The 19,029-nt window shown below is 47.6% G+C and overlaps 1 protein-coding gene across 9 annotated transcripts in view; it reads left to right on the top strand.

The window, feature by feature from the left end:
* Nucleotides 1-19,029, top strand: part of myo5aa (myosin VAa) — a 275,595-nt gene that overhangs the window by 208,790 nt on the left and 47,776 nt on the right. For all 9 annotated transcript variants that reach the window (XM_072470649.1, XM_072470653.1, XM_072470657.1 and 6 more), the window contains 2 exons: nucleotides 2,008-2,235; nucleotides 8,044-8,144. In XM_072470649.1, the coding sequence (XP_072326750.1) occupies nucleotides 2,008-2,235; nucleotides 8,044-8,144 (329 nt within the window). The remainder of the gene's footprint in view (nucleotides 1-2,007; nucleotides 2,236-8,043; nucleotides 8,145-19,029) is intronic.

Raw genomic sequence — 19,029 nt, 5'->3', positions numbered from 1 at the left:
ACCCTAACAGGATCCACTTTTGGGCGATCCACGAGGCAAAGGCTACAACATCTCCCTCCGTGCCCATTTCCAACCCGGCTGGTCCAGTACCCCGAATATGTTCTCCCGAGGGCCTGGGTCCAGTTTCACGTGCACCACTTTAGAGATTACCCTAAAAACCTCCTTCCAGTAATCGTCCAACTTTGGACCAGATCAAAATATAAAACATATGAACGTTGTTTGCGGGTCCCCCCCCCCCCCCCCCCCCCGCAACGTTCACACACATCTTCTACCCCCTGAAAGAGCCGGCTCAACCTCGCCCTTGTAAGGTGTGCTCTACACACCACCTTCAGCTGTATCAGCCCCAACCTTGCACACAAGGTGGAGGCGTTCACCCTCCGGAGCACCTCACACCAGAACCTCTCCTCCATACCCTTGCCCAACTCAGCCTCCTACTTTGCCTTGATCCCTTCTAGCAGCGCCTTCTCCTCCTCCAAAATAGCCCCGTAAACCGCCGATACTAACCCCTTCTCCAGTCCCGCTGTCGTCAGCATGTCCTCCAGCAATGTGGAAGCTGGCTCTACTGGGAAGCTCTGTATCTCCTTTCTGGCAAAGTCTCGAACCTGCATGTATCTAAATACTTCCCCCTGCTCCAGCCCATACTTCGCTCCCAGCTTCTTCAATCATGCTAAACGACCCCCAAGAAACAAATCTTTTAGTGTCCTAATTCCTTTCTCCTCCCATCTCCGAAAATTTCCGTCCCACTTCCCTGGCTCAAATCTATGGTTCCCCTGAATCGGCATTTCCCTTGACCCTGTCCCCAACCCGAAGTGCTGTCAAAACTGCCTCCAAATTCTCAAAAAAGCTATTACTACCGGACTCCCCGAGTATTTCCCCGGGGCCGTCGGGAGCGGCGCTGTCGCTAGCGCCTTCAATCCCGACCCCCTACCCAAACTCTCCTCCATTCTGACCCATTGGGAGTCAACCCCTCTGACCCAGCTCCGTACCTTCTCCCACATTCGCTGCCCAGTAATAATACATCAGCTTCGGAAGACCCAAACCCCCTGCCTGCCTTCCTCTCTGTAGCAGCACCTTTTTATTTCTGGCCACCTTCCCTCCCCATATGAACGAGGTAATCGTCCATTCAATCTCTCTAAAAAATGCCCTTGGCAGGAACATCGGCAGGCATTGAAAAATAAACCGGGATCGCGGCAGCACATGCATTTTAACTACCTGTACCCGACCCGCCAGTGACAGAGGGAGACCATCCCACCTTGCCAGATCAGCTTTCGCCCTCCCCACCAAACTAGAAATGTCCGTGCTGTCCTTTATTTCATCTTCTAGCAGAACCCAATGTGTCTGTCCCACACATTATGATTCTCTCTGTAAAATGATTAGAAGTCAATAATAATCGGTGCGTTTTACTTCCTGATTTGCGGCATGTGATTATGATTGGTTGCTTAGCTTGCTCGATTGTGTCACTGTTTTGGCCAGAAATCCCATATAATTGACACCAGAATGAAATTAACGTGGAAAAGATGACGTCTGTGCCGCAGAGATTGCTTGATCTTCATGGGCACGTTTCTTTGAGGTCAGTGGTGAGTGACATCACTTGGCCACTGAATTTAAAAGTCCAGGCCGTAGTATTTCACATGATCGTTAACCTATTGCGTAAATAACACCCTCGTACAGCAAGGTGTTGAGCACCATTTCTTTCCGATCACTTACCCATGGAATTTGATCTGTACAATCTCACCTCTCGGAAGGTGTACAGAGCATTCTATATGAAATGGAAATATCTTTGAATACTCCCTCTTCTAGCCGTTTAGAAATTCTAAGTATACAGGCTTCATTTCCACGTGAGCCGCTAATTTAAACTGTGCAGTGTTTGGTTTTGAACGGGAAATGAACATTAAAGGACTGCTGAAAGCTGTCACATTTCGGTTTTCAGGAAATGGCTGTGATCAACTTGTTCAGTGGAGCCGAGTCTTATCTTCTTGACTGATCGCTCCCTGTTGTATTCCCCAGAGGCAAGAACTGGAGTCCGAGAATAAGAAGCTAAAGAATGAACTGAATGAAATGCACCGAGCTCTGAGTGAGAAGGCCCCCCCTGAAGTCACAGCCCCTGGTTCTCCCACGTACAAAGTTCTACTTGACCAGTTGACTGCGTCAAGTGAGGAACTGGAGGTCCGTAAAGAGGAAGTTCTCATTCTGCGATCCCAACTGGTCAGCCAGAAGGAAGCTATGGCACATAAGGTATATGGAACACTGACGTACCCTGCGATAGATGGAAAATTCCGGCCAACACGAGCTTATTTTAATTTGATGAAAACCTGTGCTACTGCAATCTAATTACCTTCCATAGTCGACCTTTGGTTCTTATTACTGTTCCAGTAATGTCTGAATGCTGCTAACAAACTTTTTTGTGTTCTTCCTCTGACTCCCTCACTCGCCTCTAGGAAAGCAAGGTAAATGTACCTTTGGTCTTCTGCTCCTCTTTTTGATACTTTGCTGTTGTAAGGAGAATGAATTTGAATATAAAAACTGACAAGTCATGCTGCAGCTGTGTAGAACCTTAGTTAGGCCACATTTGGAATATAGTGTACAATTCCGGTCGCCACACTGCCAGAAGGGTGTGGAGGCTTTGGAGAGGGTGCAGAAGAGGTTTACCAGGATGTTCCCTGGTACAAAGAACAAAGAAATGTACAGCACAGGAACAGGCCCTTCGGCCCTCCAAGCCCGTGCCGACCATGTTGCCCGACTAAACTACAATCTTCTACACTTCCTGGGTCCGTATCCCTCTATTCCCATCCTATTCATGTATTTGTCAAGATGCCCCTTAAATGTCACTATCGTCCCTGCTTCCACCACCTCCTCCGGTAGCGAGTTCCAGGCACCCACTACCCTCTGCGTAAAAAACTTGCCTCGTACATCTACTCTAAACCTTGCCCCTCTCACCTTAAACCTATGCCCCCTAGTAATTGACCCCTCTACCCTGGGGAAAAGCCTCTGACTATCCACTCTGTCTATGCCCCTCATAATTTTGTAGACCTCTATCAGGTCTCCCCTCAACCTCCTTCGTTCCAGTGAGAACAAACCGAGTTTATTCAACCGCTCCTCATAGCTAATGCCCTCCATACCAGGCAACATTCTGGTAAATCTCTTCTGCACCCTCTCTAAAGCCTCCACATCCTTCTGGTAGTGTGGCGACCAGAATTGAACACTATACTCCAAGTGTGGCCTAACTAAGATTCTATACAGCTGCAACATGACTTGCCAATTCTGAAACTCAATGCCCCGGCCAATGAAGGCAAGCATGCCGTATGCCTTCTTGACTACCTTCTCCACCTGTGTTGCCCCTTTCAATGACCTGTGGACCTGTACTCCTAGATCTCTTTGACTTTCAATACTCTTGAGGGTTCTACCATTCACTGTATATTCCCTACCTGCATTAGACCTTCCAAAATGCATTACCTCACATTTGTCCGGATTAAACTCCATCTGCCATCTCTCCGCCCAAGTCTCCAAACAATCTAAATCCTGCTGTATCCTCTGACAGTCCTCATCGCTATCCGCAATTCCACCAACCTTCGTGTCGTCTGCAAACTTACTAATCAGACCAGTTACATTTTCCTCCAAATCATTTATATATACTACAAAGAGCAAAGGTCCCAGCACTGATCCCTGTGGAACACCACTGGTCACAGCCCTCCAATTAGAAAAGCATCCTTCCATTGCTACTCTCTGCCTTCTATGACCTAGCCAGTTCTGTATCCACCTTGCCAGCTCACCCCTGATCCCGTGTGACTTCACCTTTTGTACTAGTCTACCATGAGGGAGCTTGTCAAAGGCCTTACTGAAGTCCATATAGACAACATCCACTGCCCTACCTGCATCAATCATCTCAGTGACCTCCTCGAAAAACTCTATCAAGTTAGTGAGACACGACCTCCCCTTCACAAAACCATGCTGCCTCTCACTAATACGTCCATTTGCTTCCAAATGGGAGTAGATCCTGTCTCGAAGAATTCTCTCCAGTAATTTCCCTACCACTGAAGTAAGGCTCACCGGCCTGTAGTTCCCGGGATTATCCTTGCTACCCTTCTTAAACAGAGGAACAACATTGGCTAGTCTCCAGTCCTCCGGGACATCCCCTGAAGACAGTGAGGATCCAAAGATTTCTGTCAAGGCCTCAGCAATTTCCTCTCCAGCCTCCTTCAGTATTCTGGGGTAGATCCCATCAGGCCCTGGGGACTTATCTACCTTAATATTTTTTAAGACACCCAACACCTCGTCTTTTTGGATCTCAATATGACCCAGGCTATCTACACACCCTTCTCCAGACTCAACATCTACCAATTTCTTCTCTTTGGTGAATACTGATGCAAAGTATTCATTTAGTACCTTGCCCATTTCCTCTGGCTCCACACATAGATTCCCTTGCCTATCCTTCAGTGGGCCAACCCTTTCCCTGGCTACCCTCTTGCTTTTTAAGTACGTGTAAAAAGCCTTGGGATTTTCCTTAACCCTATTTGCCAATGACTTTTCGTGACCCCTTCTAGCCCTCCTGACTCCTTGCTTAAGTTCCTTCCTACTTTCCTTCTATTCCACGCAGGCTTCGTTTGTTCCCAGCCTTTTAGCCCTGACAAATGCCTCCTTTTTCTTTTTGACGAGGCCTACAATATCTCTCGTCATCCAAGGTTCCCGAAAATTGCCGTATTTATCCTTCTTCCTCACAGGAACATGCTGGTCCTGAATTCCTTTCAACTGCCACTTGAAAGCCTCCCACATGTCAGATGTTGATTTGCCCTCAAACATCCGCCCCCAATCTATGTTCTTCAGTTCCCGCCTAATATTGTTATAATTAGCCTCCCCCAATTTAGCACATTCATCCTAGGACCACTCTTATCCTTGTCCACCAGTACTTTAAAACTTACTGAATTGTGGTCACTGTTACCGAAATGCTCCCCTACTGAAACATCTACCACCTGGCCGGGCTCATTCCCCAATACCAGGTCCAGTACCGCCCCTTCCCTAGTTGGACTGTCTACATATTGTTTTAAGAAGCCCTCCTGGATGCTCCTTACAAACTCCGCCCCGTCTAAGCCCCTGGCACTAAGTGAGTCCCAGTCAATATTGGGGAAGTTGAAGTCTCCCATCACCACAACCCTGTTGTTTTTACTCTTTTCCAAAATCTGTCTACCTATCTGCTCCTCTATCTCCCTCTGGCTGTTGGGAGGCCTGTAGTAAACCCCCAACATTGTGACTGCACCCTTCTTATTCCTGATCTCTACCCATATAGCCTCACTGCCCTCTGAGGTGTCCTCCCGCAGTACAGCTGTGAAATTCTCCCGAACCAGTAGCACAACTCCGCCACCCCTTTTACATCCCCCTCTATCCCGCCTGAAACATCTAAATCCTGGAATGTTTAGCTGCCAATCCTGCCCTTCCCTCAACCAGGTCTCTGTAATGGCAGCAACATCATAGTTCCAAGTACTAATCCAAGCTCTAAGTTCATCTGCCTTACCCGTAATACTTCTTGCATTAAAACATATGCACTTCAGGCCACCAGACCCGCTGTGTTCAGCAACTTCTCCCTGTCTGCTCTGCCTCAGAGCCCCACTGTCCCTATTCCCTAGTTCTCCCTCAATGTTCTCACCTTCTGACCTATTGCTCCCGCGCCCACCCCCCTGCCATGCTAGTTTAAACCCTCCCGTGTGACACTGGCAAACCTCGCGGCCAGGATATTTATGCCTCTCCGGTTTAGATGCAACCCGTCCTTCTTATACAGGTCACACCTGCCCCGGAAGAGCTCCCAGTGGTCCAGATAACGGAAACCCTCCCTCCTACACCAGCTGTTTAGCCACATGTTTAGCTGCTCTATCTTCCTATTTCTAGCCTCACTGGCACGTGGCACAGGGAGTAATCCCGAGGTTACAACCCTCGAGGTCCTGTCTTTTAACTTTCTGCCTAGCTCCCTGAACTCCTGCTGCAGGACCTCATGCCCCTTCCTGCCTATGTCGTTAGTACCAATATGTACAACGACCTCTGCCTGTTTGCCTTCCCCCTTCAGGATGCCCTCTACCCGTTCGGAGACATCCTGGACCCTGGCACCAGGGAGGCAACATACCATCCTGGAGTCTCTTTCACGTCCACAGAAGCGCCTATCTGTGCCCCTGACTATAGAGTCCCCTATTACTATTACTCTTCTGTGCTTTGACCCTCCCTTCTGAACATCAGAGCCAGCCGTGGTGCCACTGCTCTGGCTGCTGCTGTTTTCCCCTGATAGGCTATCCCCCCCGACAGTATCCAAAGGTGTATACCTGTTCGCGAGGGGGACAACCACAGGGGATTCCTGCACTGACTGCCTGCCCTTTCTGGTGGTCACCCATTTCTCTGCCTGCACCTTGGGTGTGACCACATTTACATAACTGCGATCTATGACGCTTTCCGCCACCTGCATGCTCCTAAGTGCATCCAATTGCTGCTCCAACCGAACCATGCGGTCTGTGAGGAGCTCCAGTTGGGTGCACTTTCTGCAGATGAAGCCATCCGGGACGCTGGAAGCCTCCCGGACCTGCCACATCTCACAGTCAGAGCACTGCACCCCTCTAACTGACATTGCGTCAATTAATTAAAATGTTTAAAAATTTAAATTTTTTTTATTTTTTATATATATTTTTTAAAATTTCAAAGTTACTGTTAACTATCTGTTTCCTAGCATTAGATTTCTAATAGAAATGCAAAAGCTAAATATAGTACTCTCCGATCTCTGGCTTAGATATCCCTCTAAATTATAATTAAGTAATTATGTTTATGTTTAATTAGTTACCAATGCTTAATTTTTTAAATTTAGTGTAGATTCCCAACCAGCCACTCAGGCCACAGCTTTTCTGAAGGGCATTAGGTATGAGGAGAGGTTGGATGAACTCGGTTTGTTCCCACTGGAACGACGGAGGTTGAATCATCATAGAATCATAGAATTTACAGTGCAGAAGGTGGCCATTCGGCCCATCGAGTCTGCACCGGCCCTTACAAAGAGCAATCCACTCAAGTCCATGTATCTACCCTATCCCCGGAACCCAGCAACCCCCACTTATCCTTTTTGGACACTAAGGGCAATTTAGCATGGCCAATCTACCTAACCTGCACATCTTTGGACTGTGGGAGAAAACTGGAGCACCTGGAGGAAACCCACGCACCCACGGGGAGAACATGCAGACTCCGCACAGACAGTGACCCAGCCGGGAATCGAACCTTGGACCCTGGAGCTGTGAAGCAATTGTGCTAACCACTATGCTACCGTGCTGCCCATGCTTGGAGGAGCGACCTGATAGAGGTCTACAAACTTATGAGGGGCATAGACGGGGTGGATAGTCAGAAGCTTTTTCCCAGGGTGGAAGAGTCATTTACTAGGGGGCATAGGTTTAAGGTGTGAGAGGCAAAGTTTAGAGATGTGCAAGGGAATTTCTTTACACGGGGGGTAGTGGGTGCCTGGAACTTGCTGCAGGAGAAGGTGGTGGAAGCAGGTACGTTAGTGAAGTTTGACAAATACATGAATAGAGGGATACGGACCCCGGAAGTGTAATAGGTTTTAGGTTAGACGAGCAGCATGATTGGCGCAGACTTGGAGGGCCGAAGGACCCATTCCTGTGCTGTACTTTTCTTTGTTCTTTGAACTTGTCTAATGACTGAGAAGGAATCTACCCCATGGTGTTCAGTTAGAGACTGGGAAAGTGCATTTATACCACAAAGCATGCATTACAGCCACACTACTAAGTCAAATTGTCCTTAGCCAGCATGCATGTCTGAAAACCAACACTTTATGGGACTGAATTAACTGTTGCTATTTCAACCTTACATGATGTTTTCTAGCAGATCATCAGATGGATGCAAGTGTTGCGGTTTCTTTTCATTTTTCATTAATGAAGGAACCTCATCCCCAAAGTTGTGCCATTCAATGCTTTGATTATTTGGTGGTAGAGAAACTGTTCTTTTCAGCGGTGGTACCCAGAAGTCTTTGTTGTGAACGTTGCTGGAATGCTCAATGAGTTCTCGTTGCAGGAGACGATGACCGAGCCAATGATCTTCTTGGACGATATACGCAAGATGAAGGATCAAGGGGAAATAACCCAAGCGTACGTGGGACTCAAGGAAGCCAACAGGTAATAAATAGCCCAATGCATTCCAGTAGGGACTGCTGGAAATGTATGTGTTCATGTCACATTCCCATTATTTCTGTTCTTCCGTTAAACATCACACCCTCTTCAACTTGTTTTGATCTTTTGTTACAGTATGTGGCAGGGATTGATGATGTACAAAAGGGTACCGCCTATTAGAGTGAGATAAACGACTAGAACAATTGGGAGTGAGCACTCCAGATTGTGGGGCAATCTTTCTCATGAGCCCGATAAGTATGACCATTGAGCTGTGAGATTCAGTTCCAGAGTTTTTACATTGCAATAGAGGAAAGATGAAGCAAAGATCTGGCTGCAAAGTTGAATATCCTTTCTATCCTTTTGCAGATCTGATATTTATCCCACATCAGTTGATATATGAATCTAATTGGAAACGCGTTCAATATACAATGAATATGCTCTGAGTTAATGAGAGAAGGAACTGTTTTGACTTGTAAGAGACATACTTCGTTTTAAATCTATTCACCTCACTTGTGCCAAAGGATAATCCGCGGGTTGGATAATGTGACTTTGAGAGTGATGGGTACTCTTCGATTAACGGTATTGCTTTTCTTGATTCTATCAAGTTTGCAGCTAAGTTACTCTGTGACTGAGCAACTGTTGTCCTTTCCAAATTATTCAACTCCTGAAAGAAATACCAAAAATAAATACTTGACCGGGGGACCTGTAACTCTCTTTCAATGAATGACTGGTTTGTCCTTGCTTGTCAACTTGTCTGAGTAGTTCAAAGGAGAATAATGCAGTGTTCATGTTGACTTGTGAGTAAGTTAACCAAATGTTCCTTGTGTAAGGAACCCCTGAATAATTAACATGCCGACAGTACAGAAGGTGCATTAGGGCTGCTGTTCCATAAAACCATATCAAAGAGACAGCAGAGAATGGAGCTATTCGGCCCATCTTGTCCATGCTGACGCAAAGACACCCAGGTGCCCTTTCTAACTCCATCTTCCTGCACAAGGCCCATAGCCCTGCAGCTTACAGCACTTAAGCTGCAGATCCAGGTACTTTTCAAAAGAGTTTCGGGTCTCTGCCTCCACCACCAACTTGAGAAGTAAATTCCAGGCACCCACCAGCCTTTGCGCAAAAACGTTCTTCCTCATGTCCCATCTAATCCTTCTGCCACTTAGCTTGAACCTATGACCCCTAGTTTTTCAATTCTCTGCCAAGGTCACAGGTTCCTCCTGCCTCCTCTAGCTCTACCCTGCACAATTTTGTATAACTCAATCGTGTCATCCCTCAGCCTTCCCTGTTCCAAGGAAAACAACCCCAACCTCTCCAATCTCCCCTCGTAGCTACAATTCTCCAGCCCTGGCAACAATCTCCTGTGCACTCTCTCCAGAGCAATTGCACCCTTCCTGTAACGCGGTGACCAGTTTGTGCACTGACTGAATCGCTCCTTGATTGAGCCAGATGTTTATTATAATAAGATAATTTGTCTCGGACCTGACACGAGCCTTGAAGACAAACTCCATGTTAATGTTTTGTGAGCAAAAACATAAAATTCTTTTAATAAGGGTCAATAATTGCTTGGGTAAAAGACATTTGTGGAAATGTAAGCTGGAGTTCTCCTGGATTTTTGAATGATGCGGAGGTACAAATGATGTGGGAAACAATGTGGGAAGTGCCAGGCGTCTTCCTGCTGCCATTTTGCCAGCCAGCCCTGAACCCATTTTAAATAAACCACTTAATGGGGATGTGGGTATCACCATCAAGGCCAGCATTTATTGCCCTTGAACAAAGTGGCTTGCTAAGCAACTTCAGGGGCAGTAATGAGTCAGCTACATTGCTGTGGGTCTGAAGTCGCACGTAGACCAGATTTCCTTCCACAAAGGAATTAGTGAACCAGATGGGCTTTTACAGCAATTAATGATAGTTTCATGGTCACCGTTACTGAGACTAGCTTTCAATTCAAGATTTATTAATTGAATTTAAATTCTGCCAGTGGTGGGATTTGAACCCATGTCTCCTAAGCATTCGCCTGGGCCCCTGGACTACTAGTCCAGTGGCATTACAGCTACACCCCACTCTGCTGTGTGTGGAGGTTTCCAGGTCAACCCAGATGCAGGCTCCAAGGGAAGAGTCCTAATTTCTTTTCATGCTCTTTCACCCAGGCCAGTGGCAATGGCCATCCGTGTGGCATTGGCGCTGCGTGGCCTCAGCGACTACAACCGCCCACTCCACCTCCCCGGGGCATGCCAGAATGGTTTCAGCACTCCTAGACTCCACTTAGTTTAATTTAGGGACACATGTCCAGCTCCGGGTGCAACCCCAGCAGTGGCCACATCTGTTTGTGGCGCTGCTGGGCAGCAGGCCCTCTGATTCACTGTTGCCCATTAAATGCGACCTTGGAGGGGCAGCACATGGCGCAGCACGTGGCCTACGGCGCTGAGGACCCGGGTTCGAATCCCGGCCCTGCGTCACTGTCCATGTGGAGTTTGCACATTCTCCCCGTGTCTGCGTGGGTTTCACCCCCACAGCCCAAGATGTGCAGGTTAGGTGGATTGGCCACGTTAAATTGCCCCTTAATTGGAAAAAGAAAAATAATTGGGTGCACTAACTTTATATATATATTTTTTAATGTGACCTTGGGTCCCACTGCTTGCTGAATCCATTTTGCCCGCCCCCCCCAAAAAAAAAACCTCATTGGCCTTTTATGAAGGGCCCTCGCACCTACAAAAAATCCCAGCCGTAATCTCTACTCCTGAACGAAAATATTTCCGTTATTATTATTCCCAACAGCTAGAGATTTCAACTCAGATAGAGGCCAATTGGTTTGTCATGCCTGTGCTGATTTTTTTGTGCCAGGAATCTAAATCTAATCTCCCTCCCCCACTCTGTTCCTGGAGCACTGCATCTTTCTTTGCTTCAAACATTTAGCCAATTTCCTTTTAAATGTTGCAACAGTCCTTGTCTCGACCATTCCTTAAACAAAGCAGTCTAAGCTGCAACAACCCTCTGCATACAGAAATTTCCCCTCACTTCTTTCTGTGCTCTGTTTATGATGTTTTAAGGGGGTATCCCTTTTGCTGACTCCTTCCTTTTGGGGGAAAAAAAAATAATCCATCGTAATTTGAAAAAGCTCTGTTCGATCTCCCCTCAACCTTTTCTGCAGCAGTGATGTAATTCCAGTATTGCGAGTCATTCTTCGTGACTGCAGTTCCCTGTCTCTAAGCTCACCCTGGTAATAATCTTTATTAGTGTCACAAGTAGGCTTAATTAACACTGCAATGGAGTTACTGTGAAAATCCCCCAATCGCCGCATTCCGGCGCCTGTTCGGGTACACGGAGGGAGAATTCAGAATGTCCAATTCACCTAACAAGCACGTCTTTCGGGACTAGTGAGAGGAAACCCACGCTGACACAGGGAGAACGTGCAGACTCCGCACAGACAGTGACCCAAGCCGGGAATCGAGCCCGGGACCCTGGCGCTGTGAAGCAACAGTGCTAACCACTGTGCTACCGTGCAGCCCACTACACAGTGTCGTAGAATCATAGAATTTACAATGCAGAAGGAGGCCATTCGGCCCATCGAGTTTGCACCCCCTTGGAAAGAGCACCTTATATGCTTTCTATACTGACAAAAATGTGCACGCTTTTCTAACTGTGGTCTAACCTGAGGTACAACTGCACATTGCTGAATGCAAAAGCCCGTAAGAAGGGTAAATATTATTTAATTTTTTAGAAAACAGCACTGTTACCAGATTTCATTAAGTCACAATAATATTCAGGGCAGGAGGAGGCCAATTGGCTCATCGGCTTTGCACTAACTCTTTTGAAAAGCAATTCGGTTAAATCTGCGCTCTCACCCCGTTATCCTACAGTTTCTTTCTGCTTCAGTTTTGATCTGGACCCCCTCTGAAAGCTACGGCTGAATCTGATTCCGATGAGGCGGTGTGTTCCAAACCTTAGTCGCCCATTGGGTAAAAACAGCCTCCTATCATGCTGCCTCCTGTTCCTGAGCCAATCCTCAAACTGCCCAGCTGTGTACTTTGACACACTGTGCAAGTACGGGTTTAGAGAAGCTGATCGCTACAGGATGCTGAAGCTCCAATACTCTTGTAGAGTTTCTCTCACTCCCTTCTTCAAAGCAATCCACAGAAAGCCAGAATCCCCTTTCGGATGAGATCAAGTTCATATCTAATCTTTCAAAGCTATTTTTCGGGTTCTTGGTATGCGATGACATACAGTTGTCGCAATGAAGTGCAGTTACGTTTATAAAGCTGTAGATATCCTGGTTAATAATTGAATTTCCAACAATTCTTTGTTTATCTGAGATATACCTACTAAACTAAGTGAGAATACAAGCCGACAATGTTCGCAGTTCTTGTAAACCTTAACAGCATTACATTACACCAAAGAAAATACTGCCAATAAAGCACAGTAACGTAAATAACCAAATGCCACTCAAAGTCAAACATCAGCTGATGTTTTTCTATCTGGACTTGTGATGTAAACTATTAAGGGGTATTTTTTAGGATAAATTCATTTAAGATCAATTTTAATTGTTTTGTAGACAGTTTAATGGGTCCAGTTATTGGAAAAATATAACTTGTCTTCCGTCTTTCATAAGAACGTAAGGAAATAGGAGCAGGAATAGGCCATTCAGCCCCTTTGGGTCCAGTCTGGCATTCGATATGATCATGGCTTATCGTCTACCTCAGCTCCACCCTTCCCATGTCCTTTAATTCCCTTCGTATTCAAAAGTCCATCGACCCCTGTCTTAAATTGATTCAGCGACTGAACATCTACTGCTCCCTGAGGTAGAAAATTCTAAAGATTCTCAACCTTTCAAATGAAGCAATCCTCCTCATCTCCGTCCTAAATGGTCGATTCCTTAATCTGAGACTTTAATCCCCAGGTTCTAGATTGTCCAGCCAGGAGAAGCATTTTGTCAGCATCTATCCAGTTGTGTCCTTAAAAATCTTCTATGGTTCAGTGAGATCACCACTAAATCTTCTAACCTCCATTAAATATAGACCTAGTCCGCTCCTTTTCTCCACCTAGGACAACCCCCTTATCCCAGGAACCAGTCCAGTGATCCTTTTTTTGCACTCCCTCTGGGGCAAGGATGACCTTCTTTAGATAATAGCATGGTGGCACAGTAGTTAGCACTGCTGCCTCACAGTGCTAGGGACCCGGGTTCGATTCCGGCTTTGGGTGACTGTGTGGAGACTGCACATTCTCCCCGTGAATGGGGGCAACACGGTAGCACGGTGGTTAGCACAGTTGATCCACAGCTCCAGGGTCCCAGGTTTGATTCCCGGCTTGGGTCACTGCCTGTGCGGAGTCTGCACGTTCTCCCCGTGTCTGCGTGGGTTTCCTCCGGGCGCTCCGGTTTCCTCCCACAGTCCAAAGATGTGCAGGATAGGTGGATTAGCCATGATAAATTGTCCTTAGTGTCCAAAAAGAAGGTTAGTTGAGGTTACTGGGTTACGGGGATAGGGTGGAGGTGTGGGCTTAAGTGGGGTGCTCTTTCAAAGGGCCGGTGCGGACTCGATGGGAAGAATGGCCTCCTTCTGCACTGTAAATTCTATGATTCTATATATGAATGCGCGTGTTGTCTCCGGGTTCTTGAGTTTCCTCCCACAGTCCAAAGATGTGCAGGTTGGGGGGATTGGCCGTGATCAATTACCCTTTAGTGTCCAAAAGATGTGCAGGGTTAGGTGGGGTTACGGGGATAGGGTAGGGGAGTGCACCTTGGTGGGGTGTTCTTTCAGAGGGTCGGTGCAGATGTGATGGGCCAAATGGCCTCCTTATTCTGCACTGTTGAGATTCTATGGGCATCAGGCTTTTAAAACAAATGAGACCAAAACTGCACACACTACTCCAGCTATGGCCTCGCCACTGCCCTGTGTAATTTTAGTAACATTTCTTTACTCTCATACTCAACCCTTTTGTTTCATTTCTTTACAAATATTGCATCAAGCAGCTACAGTATTCAGCAGTTTACTTTTAGTAAATATTGTATATCATGGGAAGCAATTGTCAATTTGTTTCATATAATTGTAAACCTGGTTTTAAGTTATCCCTTAATAAGAAGCATTAGAGCTATATTTACAGATCTGGATTGGTGGCACAATACCAATTGTGGTGAGTATTTTTTAGTAGCCACAGGTTTTGGATCAGTCCTGTAATGCTCTGTTTTTGAGATCTGGCAAATTACAAAATGCTACTATAAAAATCATGTTTGCTAAATGTGCTTTATCTCTGGATCTTTTTCATAATGATATAAAGAAAGGCTGGAACCTTTACTGACGGTGTAATTATTGCACAATGCAATCATAACCATAGAAACCAACAGGTTTGTTTCGATGTCACTAGCTTTCGGAGCGCTGCTCCTTCCTCGGGTGAATCCTCCGATAGCTAGTGACATCGAAACAAACCTGTTGGACTTTAACCTGGTGTTGTAAGACTTCGTACTGTGCTCACCCCAGTCCAACGCCGGCATCTCCACATCATGATAACCATAGAAAGATTTAGAGCACAGAGGGAGTCCATTCAGCCCATTGTCTGTCTCTTTGCCAGCAATGTCACATTGTGGTCTTCCCACCTACCCCTCCCAATTTGGTTGGAGGGAAGAAAAGCAATTCTTGTAATCCTCCATTCCTGTTAATGTTACCTGGATTCTTTTGGGCTAATGCCTACTTAGTCTAATATTTCTCAGCGAGTATTCCACTTGGGGATTGCGAAGGTAATTCTTGTGCCTAACCACTCTACAGTCCCGTGTCTCCATGAGGTAAGGTCTCGTGCCTCCATGAGGTAAAGTCCCGTGCCCCCAAGAGGTAAGGCCCCGTGCCCCCATGAGTTATGGCCCCGTGCCCCCATGAGTTATGGCCCCGTGTCCCCATGAGGTATGGCCCCGTGCCCCCATGAGGTAAGGCCCCGTGCCCCCATGAGGTAAGGCCCCGTGCCCCCATGAGGTAAGGCCCCGTGCCCCCATGAGGTAAGGCCCCGTGCCCCCATGAGGTAAGGCCCCGTGCCCCCATGAGGTAAGGCCCCGTGCCCCCATGAGGTAAGGCCCCGTGCCCCCATGGGGTAAGGCCCCGTGCCCCCATGAGGTAAGGCCCCGTGCCCCCATGAGGTAAGGCCCCGTGCCCCCATGAGGTAAGGCCCCGTGCCCCCATGAGGTAAGGCCCCGTGCCCCCATGAGGTAAGGCCCCGTGCCCCCATGAGGTAAGGCCCCGTGCCCCCATGAGGTAAGGCCCCGTGCCCCCATGAGGTAAGGCCCCGTGCCCCCATGAGGTAAGGCCCCGTGCCCCCATGAGGTAAGGCCCCGTGCCCCCATGAGGTAAGGCCCCGTGCCCCCATGAGGTAAGGCCCCGTGCCCCCATGAGGTAAGGCCCCGTGCCCCCATGAGGTAAGGCCCCGTGCCCCCATGAGGTAAGGCCCCGTGCCCCCATGAGGTAAGGCCCCGTGCCCCCATGAGGTAAGGCCCCGTGCCCCCATGAGGTAAGGCCCCGTGCCCCCATGAGGTAAGGCCCCGTGCCCCCATGAGGTAAGGCCCCGTGCCCCCATGAGGTAAGGCCCCGTGCCCCCATGAGGTAAGGCCCCGTGCCCCCATGAGGTAAGGCCCTCTGCCCCCATGAGGTAAGGCCCCGTGTCCCCATGAGGTAAGGCCCCGTGCCCCCATGAGGTAAGGTCCTCTGCCCCCATGAGGTAAGGTCCTCTGCCCCCATGAGGTAAGGCCCTCTGCCCCCATGAGGTAAGGCCCCGTGCCCCCATGAGCTAAGGTCCCGTGTCCCCATGAGATACGGTCTCGTGTCCTCATGAGAAGAGAGGGCTTACTACACAGTCAAGCAAACCTCTACTTGTAGAGGTTTGATTGGCAGAAATAGAGAGAGGTTTCCAGAAATGTCAGGACCCAGCTGAAATTAAATCACTGGAGGGTGCTAGGAGGGTATGGTTGGGTATGATTCAACAACGGCAAGAGAAAACTATGTGACCTTATAAACTGTCCCCTACTATCAGTGCAGCCAAGGGTCCTTGATCAAGGGCTGCAAGTGATAATTTCAAAGATTTTCAGACGTCCTGGACAGACTTTTCCATTTCAGCTTTACTTTTTTGAAAGTTACTTCACTAGGAGTGGGTGTCGCTGACTAGGCCAGCATTTATTATCCATCCCAAATTGCCCTTGTGGAAGTGCGGTGAGCAACCATTTTGCATCGCCGCAGTCTCTGTGCTATGTAAGTACACCCACCGTGCTGTTAGGGAGGGAGTTCCAGGATTTTCACCCAGTGGCAGTGAAGGAACGGCGATATATTTCCAAGTCGGTTGGAGGGAAACCTGCAGGTTGTGGTGCTCCCATGTATCTGGTGTCCTTGTTGTTCTACGTATTAGAGGTAATGGGTTTGGAAGATGCTGCTGAAGGAGCCTTGGTGAATTGCAGTAATCCATCTTATTGATGGTAAACACTGCTGCCAATTGGCATCGGTGGTGGAAGGAATGAATGAGTAAGTTGGTGGATGGGGTGCCATTGAATTGAGTTGCTATGTCTTGGATGGTGTCGCACTTCTCAAATTTTGTTGAAGCTGGGCTTATCCAGGCAAGTCGAGAGCATTTCATCGCACTCCTGACTGGTGCCTTTTAAATAGTGGACAGGTCCTAAAATGTCACCAAACTCGAGTCAGGAGGTGAGTTCCTTGCCACAGGATTCCTAGCCTCTGACCTGCTCGCGTAGCCACAGTATTTATTTGGCTAGTCATAGGTAACAGCTAGGATGTTGATAGCGGGTTGGGTGGGGGTTCAACAATGGTAATACCATCAAATGTCAGAGTGAGGAAGTTGGATTCTCTCTTGTTGTGGATGGTTGTTGCCTGGCACTTGTGTGGCACGAGTGGTACTATCATAGAATCCCTATAGTGTGGAAGGAGGCCATTTGGCTCATTGAGTCTGCACCGACCCCATGAAAGAGTACTCCACCCAGGCCCGCAACCCTGTAACCCCACCTAACCTTTGGACACTTGAGGGCAATTTAGTGCGACCTATCCACCTAACCTACACATCTTTGGACTGTGCGAGGAAAGCGGAGCACCTGTAGGAAACACACGCAGACACTTGGGAGAATGTGCAAACTCCACACAGGCAGTCACCCAAGGTCGGAAATCGAACCCAGGTCCTTGGTGCTGTTGCTCTCTTTATTTGGTTCTAAATATGGCGGTCAATATGGTCGCCTTCCTTAATCCTAATTACGTTTGCTTTAGAGTCGCCAGGTATCTTTCGATACCGCCACAAGGTTCAAACCCGAATACTGATCAAAGACTCGATACATCAATTAGTTAATTCAAAGTCAATACTATTTATTTACATACACAGCAATATCTACTCATGCACAAAATACTACAGACTAAACTATCTCTAATGCTAAAGCCTATACTTAGCTTCGGGTGCCCATTCAGTCAGAGGAACAATGGCTGTTCGGATCTGAGGCTGCTGGGGTCGAAGTGGTACAAGAGAACAGCTAAGGTTGTCCGTCTGGTAGCGAGCGTTGACCTTGGACTTACTTGCTTCTGGTGTAGCTGGTGGAAGGGTCACTCCGCTTTGAGAGCCGATTCCAAGAGAACCCCGAGAATTTCTCTCGGGGCCTTCTTCTTACACCTGAAAGGGGCTTCGCGCTCTTTTGGGCGGGCCTTGAACTTGGCCCCAATCAATTGGGCCGTTTCTTGATCATTCGCATTGATCCTGACCAATAAAGGGGTGGGTGCCCTGATGGCTGGGCGGGTCCTAGGTGGCCATTGGCCTGGCTTTGTTTGGGCTTTCGGTTTGAGGAACTGGCGCCGCGAGGTATGGAACCAGATCGGTTACTTGAGTATCTCCCCTTTGTTCCAGGAGATGGGCCATCAATATGCGAATAGACCTACAGTTTCAGTCTCGTCTGGGAGCTGCGGTCCCAATACACGTACAGGCTCTGTGCCTGCTTGTTTTCTTAGCATTGTCTATAGTTCCCTGCAATCTTTGCAAACATCCATTTTGTATTCTGAAAGTGGCCATCCCAGATGGCTACAATGCTAACCACTGCACCACCGTGACGCCCTTATCTATCCAAATGATTAGTTGAGAACAAGAAATGAAAAGTTCGCGCAGTAGAAGTTATTTGTCATATGGTTATGTTTATTTTGTTCCACATTTTGGTGGCGGAATATATTTGTGCAAGGCCAAGGCCTCAAACCAGATGAACCCAAGTTCTGCCGACCTCTTGAATTCAGTAACCTGGGCCAGTCTAGTGTTATCCCCAAAATGGCTGCTAAACAAACCAGTAGGAGGAAAAGACTAAGAGTTATTTCTTTAGGTGTGTGATCTAAAGCAAGGAAATGAGAAGGGAGTGGTCAAAATAATTTTAAAAAATAAAATGAGGTGTCAGATCGAATAGATGAAGCAATAATTATTTGTGTAGCAGGTGCTGGGAGATGCATTTGTTAACCAGTTTCGCTGTTTTTCTGGTTGTGTAGAACTGTAGATGTGAATTTCAGGCATTTCAAAGTACCTGTAAATCCTGTTAAACCAGAATTAACTGCAGCTGGCATGGCTCGTAGGAGACTGCAGTCTGTGAGTCAAGGTCTTGTATGAGCTTTTTACATGGAATGAGATGGGGAGAATTCTTAGTAGCTGCTCAAGCATCATAGCAAATGTACCATCTTACACCTGCTAGTCCATAACTTCAACCAGTTTGCTAGCTAAGGTGGTCAAGTTAACATCGCAGTTTTCAAGTAGTCACAGAATCGTGGAATCCCTACAGTGCAAAGGGTGGCCATTTGACCTATCGAGTCTGCACCGACCCTCTGAAAGAGCAGCCCACACCCTATCCCCGTAACCTCACTTAGGGGCAATTTAGCATGGTCAATCCACCTAACCTGCA

Source organism: Scyliorhinus torazame, chromosome 12 (genome assembly GCF_047496885.1).
Source record: "Scyliorhinus torazame isolate Kashiwa2021f chromosome 12, sScyTor2.1, whole genome shotgun sequence".
Classification (NCBI taxonomy): Eukaryota; Metazoa; Chordata; class Chondrichthyes; order Carcharhiniformes; family Scyliorhinidae; genus Scyliorhinus; species Scyliorhinus torazame.
The sequence above is the reverse complement of the archived record's forward strand: the minus strand, read 5'-3'. Positions and strand labels throughout refer to the sequence as shown.